The sequence below is a fragment of the Garra rufa genome, chromosome 2, assembly GCF_049309525.1.
Source record: "Garra rufa chromosome 2, GarRuf1.0, whole genome shotgun sequence".
Lineage (NCBI taxonomy): Eukaryota > Metazoa > Chordata > Actinopteri > Cypriniformes > Cyprinidae > Garra > Garra rufa.
Window position 1 is genome coordinate 22,487,590 of NC_133362.1, and position 10,499 is coordinate 22,498,088.

General features: G+C 37.5%; 1 protein-coding gene across 1 annotated transcript in view; it reads right to left on the reverse strand.

Annotated features, from left to right (window-relative positions):
* spock2 (SPARC (osteonectin), cwcv and kazal like domains proteoglycan 2) overlaps positions 1-1,593 on the reverse strand; it is a 43,011-nt gene extending 41,418 nt beyond the window's left edge. The window contains exon 1 of the mRNA XM_073833902.1: positions 1,301-1,593. Within this exon, the coding sequence (XP_073690003.1) occupies positions 1,301-1,489 (189 nt within the window). The 5' untranslated portion in view covers positions 1,490-1,593. The remainder of the gene's footprint in view (positions 1-1,300) is intronic.
* Between the last annotated feature and the right edge of the window lie 8,906 nt (positions 1,594-10,499).

The window sequence follows — 10,499 nt, forward strand, 5'->3', positions numbered from 1 at the left end:
TATTCACTGCTACTGAAGTGTGTCACCTCAAGTACAGTTCAAGAAACAACAGCAAGAACAACCTGCATTTTAATTAGACGGTTGAGTCACAGACAGTGAAAGGGCTGAGACTTGTTTTCGCAAAGCTTTTCTGGTGTTCTTTTCTTTTACCAAAACACCCGCATGTGTTGAACAAGCATCGCTCCTCTGCTATTCATATGTTTGAGATGGTGTGATCAATAGCCATTGATCAGAGAATATAGAGTCTGCTGCAGGGCCTAGTTTGAATGTAAAGCACTGATGTAGAAATGCTACGTCCATCTATTTATAATCCCGGTCTAATTCGCACTTAATCTTTTCATTCCCACATTTTGATAAATTCCGGGTTCTCTTAGATGTGCTTTTCCACCGTAATCATTTAAGGAGTTATACACTTAATCCAGTTCTAGAAGGGTAAAAATAGCTACCGGCCAAACACTGATGGAGATAAATCACAGCTTCTATTGGACGGTTTAATGTTTCATTTGGAGCAGCAAAACTCAACAGAAAGCAAGCAAGGACCTTTTTAGTTTTCAAGAACAGTAGGTCACCTGCAAACTATAAATAAACATGAAGTCTTAATGGTAATCATCACCATATGTCATTTTGATTGTGTTGCATATTCATTATAAATATTGTTTTTGTCCAACAAAGCATATTCATAAAGAAATACAGTTGAATAAAAGATCAAATAACATACCTGTACAAGGACACATGCTACAACATGACCTTTGAGAGATTAAGCAATCCATAAATCTCCCTCTGAATACATGTGAAGTCCTATCAATTATTAAAGTTGCCTATTATTACATCACATCAACCAGCTGGGCATTGAATGACACTCTAATGCAATCTGCTTTATTCTGTAATCAAACCTTTTGTTAATTAAACAAACAACAACAGATGGTACATTGTTACCAAGTAGGCTAGGGTTTGACTGAAGATTTGAGCATCTTCAAAGCATTTCTACCTTTGGAAAACACATCCAAAGACCTGCCTAAAGTCGTTTATAGATTATTGTATATATTTAGCATAATAGTACCATTTACAACATGAACTCAAGAGTTCGACCTATTCTATTCCAACGGCTTCTTATCTTAAAAGCAACTGCTTTGAAAGAGAAGAATTTTTTTTCTGGAGCAATGTTGAAGGACTAATGGTGTCTTAGAACAACACTGTCCAGCAAAACCCTTCCTAACACTTCCTAACAATCGTTACTGATACTAGCTAAAGCAGATACAGTCATGTAATGTCATCATTCATCGTCTCAAAGATAACTCACATCTCTGAAGCTGTTCCAGTGCTTGATCTTGCGACTGTACTGGGAAATGGTGGACAGCCACTGTTCATCTTCCATGAAATTCCCCGCTTTCTCCGCTTCTTTCCCGCTCTTAACGTCCACCTGCACGGAAACCCGTACGAGCATCAGTAACGGGACGAGAAAACATCCCAGAACATTCATCCACACCATTATTCCGCTCGTCTGATGTCTCGATTCCTCTGCTTTAAAGGGCGAGAGACGGATGCTGAGACTACAGTGAAGTGTGACCTGATTACAGGATGCGTCTTGACTCTATAGAGAGAGAGAGAGAGAGAGAGAGAGAGAGAGAGAGAGAGAGAGAGAGAGAGATGAAGACGCGAAGAGCTGCTGCTATCAAGCTTGTCAGTGAATGCGCGCTCGGAATTTCATTAAATTCTGCTATCGTTACATTATAGGATCATTCGAGAGTCACTTAGCCCATCACTACTTAGTTCATGGAAAAATAAATATGCTCCACACTTCTACTTGCCATGCGTTTTTAAAACAAAAGTATCTACTTTGAACGCAAGATGATCAGTGTTCTTAAAAAAAAAAACATTTTATTTGGTTTTCTAGTTTTTAAATGTAAAATGAAAATAAATTATACATTGTAGGTTTATTGGATTTTACAGGTGTCCCTATACGTTTTGTCAGTACTATTTTGTAAAATATTAATAAAAACATTATAAAATGATAATTATTACCAAATATTATAGTCGTCTTTCTGTATAGGCTATATATTAGATGTATATATTATCTAGACTTATATTGAGACCTAAATAAATATGGTGAATCTAAATACCTCAAGCAATTTACAATTTGTTGGAGAAAAATGAACAGACTGTCAGTAGGTGGGGATCTTTGGATCTGAATGTTACATTAGTGCTTTATTGCTTATTCATTCAACAGATTCGTTCAAAACACTGATTCATTTAGAAATGAAACAAGGGTCTGTCCTTGTGGATCGTTGAATCATCCACATCCACGTTCATTGAAGAGATAGTTCACCCAAAAAATGAAAATGCTGTCATTAATTACTCACCATCATGTCATTCCAAATCTGTAAAACATTCATTCACAAATTAAGATTTTTGATTAAATCCAGCAGCTTTCAGTCTTAAGTATATAAATTGTAAATGTTTTTAGAAAATAACCGATTGTTTCGCTAGATAAGACGCTTCTCCCGCAGCTGGGATCATTTAGAGCCCTTTGAAGCTGCATTTTGGAAGTTTAAACTCAGTGGCACCATTGAAGTCCATTATATGGAGAGAAATCCTGAAATGTTTTCCTCAACATTTCTTTATGACTGAAGAAAGAAAGACATGAACATATTGGATAACAAGGGGGTGAGTACATTATCTGTAAATTTTTGTTCTGAAAGTGAACTACTCCTTTAATTACTTCCCCACTTGGAATTTGCAACAAAGCACCTGAAGAACTCTCAGATTGTGAGAAACAAGATTCTCTGGTCTGATGAACCTCAAATCCAAGCATCATGTTTGGAGGAAACCAGGCACTGCTGACCTGTTGTCGCATCATACGCAAAAAGACTTGAGGCTGTAAAGGTGCTTCAACTAAGTACTGAGTTAAGGGTATGAATACTTATGCAGTGTACTTATTTCATTGTTTTATTTTAAATAAAAGTGCTAAATTATCTCAAATCTGTTTTGTGCTTTGTCTGTTTTGTGATTGATCTGGGGAAAAAGTCATTTTAAGCAGTTTAACATAAGGCTGCAACAACAAAACGTGAAAAAATTAAGGGGTATGAATACTTTCGCAAGGCACTGTACATTGATTTATATATTTTAAAAAATGATTTTAAAAATGTTTGTGTGATTTTGTTGCAGATTGCCATGTAGTATTACTCTATTTGTAAAGAGCTGTGCAGGTTTCACCCGAACAATGAGTATAAAGTTGTTTGCTAAATTCACAGCAGGTTCATTAGATTTTCTGTGTACACAAGGGAAAATCTTATTATTTTATTGCTAATGGCAGGATATTAAGTAATACAATCAGTTACCCAAATGCAGCCAGTTCATATTAATGCAGGATATTTAATGCAGCTTAGGTTTCATAAAGTGCGTTATCATAAACTAAAGCAAGCAGGCAAATAACATGTTTTATGAACGAAACTTAAAGTGCTCACATAGAAACATGCACCCTGTTACTGACACCAAAACGATGTGACATACAAAGCAGTGACTGACAGGACAATTGACATAACACACATGACAACGTTTAGCTGTGTGTGAATATGTCAGGGTATAGTGTAACTTAATCCTGAAAGCCCCACAGGGGGTTTCAAGTGGTCATTTTTGACCATGGCTATAGCTGTCACTTGCGGTAGTTTCATACATACATATATGTATGAATATGTGTGACACCTGATTCATATGAAAGAACATAAGCTGCAGGCAAGCAATGCAAACCCCAACATACTTGACATAGAACATACATCTCTATTAAAGACAGGGATCCGACTTGTTTGTCTACATATCGGTCACAGTTGTGTAGCCAAAAACACAAAATTTGAATTACATATATATATGGACCACAAAACCAGTCTTAAGTCGCTGGGGTATATTAGTAGCAATAGCCAAAAATACATTGTATGGGTCAAAATTATAAATTTTTCTTTTATGCCAAAAATCATTAGGAAATTAAGCAAAGATCATGTTTCATGAAGATTTTTTGTAAAATTCATACTGTAAATATATCAAAATGTAATTTTTGATTAGTAATATGCATTGTTAAGAACTTAATTTGGACACCTTTAAAGGTGATTTTCTCAGTATTTAGATTTTTTTGCACCCTCAGATTCCAGATTTTCAAATAGTTGTATCTCGGCCAAATATTGTCCTATCCTAACAAACCATACATCAAAAGAAAGCTTATTTCTTGAGCTTTCATATGATGTATACATCTCAGTTTTGTAAAATTTAACCTTATGACTGGTTTTGTGGTCCAGGGTCACATATATCAGAAGGGAACACTGACATTCATGCATTTGACACACAATTGTATGCAAAGCGACTTTGTGCCGTTGTGCAAATTCATGCAAATTTAACAAAAGTGAATTTTTACATGAAAAAGACCTTTTTAATTGAAAAAGCATATGAACTATTTTGAAGAAATGAAAGAGGCTTTTTCATGATTGATGATTTGTACATGGCAATGGTTTAGCAAAGCATCTTTCCAAAAAAAAACTTTCAGTAGGCAAAAAATAATGAAAAACTTTGCAATTACATGCAATCTAAGACCTTTAGGTAGTATATGTTATTGCAGACTATAAATCTAGCCCCCACAAACTCATTTTCATCTGTGTAAAATTCAACATGGCATCTACGTTGAGTAAGGTCTATAGAACTATTTTTTATCTGTTTACACATTCCCTGGGAATCATACCTAAGGTCTTGTTGATGCCAGCACCATGCACTGTTTGAGCTAGATAGGAAAGAACATAAGATACACATTGACTCATTATTCCCCCTTCTCTTTTCAAATGTACTAAGAAAGAAGCATCAATGTTTAGAGGTGATGTTGTACCACACGGACCAGGACAGGGTGCAGTTTTTCCCTGCTCTCAGCATTTCGCAGCACTGCAGCGCAGTGTCACTTCTGCCACTGATATGCTGCAGTGAAGGCAAATCCTACACTTACCCTGCTTCATTTCATTCTTTCATCTGCAATGAGACTCTGAAAAGTCCCAGATTTCATTACCTTGCACTGCAAGTCACACTCTTCTATGTTTCCCTTTAGTGATTTTTAGTGATACTGATATGTATTTTCACCTTTGGTCTCATTTTTGGCTTTGCTGATTCAAGGTGGCAGTTTTTTCAAAGGTAACTGGAGACATATGGACATACATATACTGACATGGTTATAGGAAAGCTGCCATATCTCATTGACATTATCAGTAATGACCGGCCTACTGTACAGTCGTTGCCAAAAGTTTTGAGAATTACATAAATATTGGAAATTGGAAAAGTTGCTGCTTAAGTTTTTATAATAGCAATTTGCATATACTCCAGAATGTTATGAAGAGTGATCAGATGAATTGCATAGTCCTTCTTTGCCATGAAAATTAACTTAATCCTGAAAAAACTTTCCACTGCATTGTTAAGAAGGCTTCAGGGCGTCCAAGAAGGTCCAGCAAGCGCCAGGATGGTCTCCTAAAGAGGATTCAGCTGCGGGATCGGAGTGCCACCAGTGCAGAGCTTGCTCAGGAATGGCAGCAGGCAGGTGTGAGCGCATCTGCACGTACAGTGAGGCCAAGACTTTTGGAAGATGGCCTGGTGTCAAGAAGGGCAGCAAAGAAGCCACTTCTCTCCAAAAAAAACATCAGGGACAGATTGATCTTCTGCAAAAAGTATGGCGAATGGCCTGCTGAGGACTGGGGCAAAGTCATATTCTCCGATGAAGCCTCTTTCCGATTGTTTGGGGCATCTGGAAAAAGGCTTGTCCGGAGAAGAAAAGGTGAACTCTACCATCAGTCCTGTGTCATGCCAACAGTAATGCATCCTGAGACCATTCATGTGTGGGGTTGCTTCTCATCCAAGGGAGTGGGCTCACTCACAATTTTGCCCAAAAACACAGCCATGAATAAAGAATGGTACCAAAACACCCTCCAACAGCAACTTCTTCCAACAATCCAACAACAGTTTGGTGAAGAACAATGCATTTTCCAGCATGATGGAGCACCGTGCCTTAAGGCAAAAGTGATAACTAAGTGGCTCGGGGCCATGAAATTTTGGGTCCATGGCCTGGAAACTCCCCAGATCTTAAAACTTGTGGTCAATCCTCAAGAGGCGGGTGGACAAACAAAAACCCACTAATTCTGACAAACTCCAAGAAGTGATTATGAAAGAATGGGTTGCTATCAGTCAGGATTTGGCCCAGAAGTTGATTGAGAGCATGCCCAGTCGAATTGCAGAGGTCCTGAAAAAGAAGGGCCAACACTGCAAATACTGACTCTTTGCATAAATGTCATGTAATTGTCGATAAAAGCCTTTGAAACGTATGAAGTGCTTGTAATTATATTTCAGTACATCACAGAAACAACTGAAACAAAGATCTAAAAGCAGTTTAGCAGCAAACTTTGTGAAAACTAATATTTGTGTCATTCTCAAAACATTTGGCCACGACTGTACATTAACTGTGCAATTCATGACGTTGTTTACATCTGAGTATCTACAATATAGCCATGCATCTGGGTAACTGACCAAACCGTGACATAAGCACAAACTCTTGCGTTTTTAAGTTGAAAACTTTTTTACAGTGTGGCATTGTTTAAGTTCTGTGCCGCCAATATGGCCGACTTATGATGAAAACACTCGTGAAAACACTCTATAGGAAAACAAAGCCAAAACCTAGATGTTTGAGGCAATTTAAAAATCCCGGCAAAGAACAACGATACAGTGTGTATTTGCGTTTTTGCCCTCAGAAGAGTGTGAAATGTTTCTATTTACAATGTATTGCACCATTGAGCAAAGTAGCCAATCACAGACATATCTGTTGATTTCCTGAACGCAAAGGCCAATCAGAGGCGTTGTAGTAGTGTCCTATCCACTTATGAACAGGTGATCAGATGTTCTTTACTCGTACGTTGGAAATAAAATCATTGTCCATTCAGAATCCGTCTCTTGCTTTGCTCTTTTAAGGAATGAAATGCGGTTTACAATAAAAGACGCATGGATTCATGACTCGATGAATCTTACTATACGGTAAGAACCATGTGATCCCGCCACCTATTCATGTTCATATGACCAAACCAGCTCCTCCCATTCCACACCGCCATCTAGTGGTTAAAATTACATTTGGCTCCTACAGGCGTTTAAATTAGAATTCCCTCAACGCTAAACACAGCAGTTATTGTAAAGTGAGTTCAGCGAATCCTCTCATTTTAAAGAACAAAGTGTAGACACAAATTCACTAGTAGTGTAGGTGGTGTCTTTGATTATAACTAAACTTTGTGAGCTTGCGATTAACTAAGATAAATGACAGTTTAGTGATTATAGAGGGTTTGCACCATCGTCATCGTACTGGTCAGTTACCCAGATGCGTGGGCATATTGGAGATACAGCATGGATTGCACAGTTAATGTACTACTGAATACATTGTTCTGCTAATTTATGCTGTCTAAACCACGTAAAAAATGTGTGGAAGCTGCTAAACAATACAGCCTTAGTAAGCAGGAAAGGGTGTGATATTTTGACAAACTATAGTTAATAGCTGCTAAAGACATATATGAGCAGTGTTAATTAAAATATTAGCCTCATATTTCACCTACCTGACCGGAAATGATAAGAACAAACACAAATGTTGTCAAGATTCTTGCCCTGGAAATTCTGCTTCAGATTAGCCAAACACGAACGCCTTCTTTTCTCAGCCTTCTTTTTTGCACTCTGCAGAGTGTAACAATAAGTTTCTAGTAATCCTGAACACCTTGATCAGGTGTGTTTGATTAGGGTTGGAGCTAAACTGTGCAAGCTGTGGCCCTTACAGAAATTGAGACCAGTGGTTTACATTATATGCCACCAATATGGCCGGCTGATGACGCTTTGTGAAAACCCTCTAGGAAAACGAAGCCAAAACCCAGACATCTGAGGCAATTTAAAAATCCCGGCCAAAACATAAATAGGAAAAACAACGATGCAGTATGTATTTGTGTTTTTGAACTCAGGAGAGTGTCAGATGTTTCTGTTTACTGTGCACTGCAGTGTTGACCAAGGTCACAGACATATCTGTTGATCATTCTCAACATTGCATTAGATGTAGATGCTGAAGAATATACTGCAACAGTGTTACAATATATCAATACAAATTTACTCTGAGGTCATCTTCAAAAGAAACACAGTAGCGACGGATTTAATTGCCCATATGAGCAGTCCTTATGTAGCACTCGTTGTCTTCTGACTTCAGTTTGTATTTCCACAGCATGAAGGTAAGGTTGTACAAATTATTGAATGAACCACTGGTTTAAAAGTGACATTCGTGTTTGTTCTTATAATTTCCGGTCAGGTAGGTGAAATATTAGGCTAACATCTTAATTAATACTGCTTGTACGTATCATTACCACCTATTAACTTTAGTTTGTCACATACTGTGCCCTTTTCTGCTTACTAAGTCCTTCTCTATATGATTTAGCAGCTTCCACACGTTTTATTCCATGGTTTAGACAGCATAAATTAGCAGAACAACATATTCAGTAGTACATTAACTGTGGATTTCATGTTGCTGTTTACATCCGAGTGTCACCAATATGGACGCTCATCTAGTTAGACCATCTATAGACCAATAACAACAGTTATTGGTCTATACTGCAATGCCTTGGATGACAGTGAATATTAGAAATTCCTACTGACCAATCAGAATCAAATATTTCAGAGAGATGTGAATCTGATAATCTATTCTTTCTGAGTTAGAGATTTTTTTACTCTGCATTTAAACCTTTAGTTTCGTGTTGCAAGGTGTCATTTTTTTCAGTGTTTCCTCCCCATTATAAATCTGCACTCAAAATGTCAGCATCTGCATTCTCTTTCTCTGAAGCACACAGCATAATCTTTAAAGTGGCTCAATTAATCTTCGCTGAAGGCGTTAAACAATGCCTTAGCCTATTATTGCCTTCCTCCGTATACAGCAATACTGGCAGACATGATCTTTGCACAATTTTGCTGACAGAAGGATTTCAGAATTGTTTTAGGGTTAGGTTCCCCACAAAGGGGGGCAAATTATAAATGGCATGACATTTTAATAAATTACTCATCTGTGCAATAATGTCGCTGAAGGAAAGCAACCTCCTCATGGTCCACTAGATAAGTGGCTCGGCTCTCTATGTTAACCTTAAGTGTAACTTTACACCTAAACTTGCTGCACAGCGTATTGGAACTGCATGAAAGAACACTACATCTCAGCAAGAATTATCCAACAACATCAGAGTTTCTCCTAGCCCTCTGGGAGCTGGGATCCTTTTCGTCCTTCCCTGCAATAAATCAAATCTTAAATGGAACAGAGTTTTGGATGAAGACACACAGAGAGACATTATTTAGACGCAGTGTGCATCATATACTGGGTTATGTTCTGGATATTAATAATCAAAAACATTTCTCTCTCACTTTAGTATTTAGCCAGATGATATGGTCATTCCAAAACTATTCATAGTTCTGGAGATAATAATGGTTTCAAGACTTTAAACATCAGTGACCACAGACAAAACAGGAGTCTGTCTTCTTTCCTAAAAGCATGGTGTTTCTATGGTTACTGACTACTCAAAGCAGTCCAGGGACTGTTCGGTTGCTCCTCCCCTCTATGTGCTGCCTATAAAATCAGTTCAGTCTATGATTTTATCAAACTCTGACCACCAACACTGATCCCACCTGCATCAGTCAAGACACTTGCAGCGTCGTCTAGTCCGCTTGGATTTCATTCTAATAAGAATGCTTTTTTTAGATCTTGAAAGGACATTACATAGAGATAAAGCATTGCTATGGATCAAATATATGCCTGTGTTGTTGATCAAACAGTAACACTCAGATATGGAATGTGTTTATGAATGTAGGATGGAAAGGGTTCAAAAGGTTCAAAGTTAATAATTCTAGTATGAAATACTAAAAACAGTATATTTGATATTATGCTTTTTCTTTTGTATGTTTATGTATTGTTATTCTGTGGTTACCAATAATGTGGTAACCACAGAACAGAGATGTTACGTTCATTTCTTAATGATTTCTAGTAGCAAAGCTCATGACTGCCTCCTGGCGTGCATTTTGAACACTGACTTGTCGACTGCAGGAGATTGAGGGAGCTAAAGTGAGCGTTTCTGTCTTTGTGGGTGTTTATAATTCATGCAATGAAAATTAATAAGTGATAAAGATACAAATTGAATTAAAATATTAGCCTAATATTTCACCTACCTGACCGGAATGGATAAGAACAAGCACGAATGTTGTCAAGATTCTTGCCCTGGAAATTCTGGTTCAGTTTGGCCAAACACAAACGTCTCTGGTTCCTCAGATTGTTTTTTGCATTCTTCCTCATTTGTTATCACTTTTGGCAGTCTGTCGTACTCCAAATGTTTTTCCTGGTGCGATTGATAAGTACAGCCAAAAACATGATAATCAACCATTTTCAACAGCAATAATCAAGAAAATTTTAAGTAATGTTCGGTTCAGTGGCAATGTTT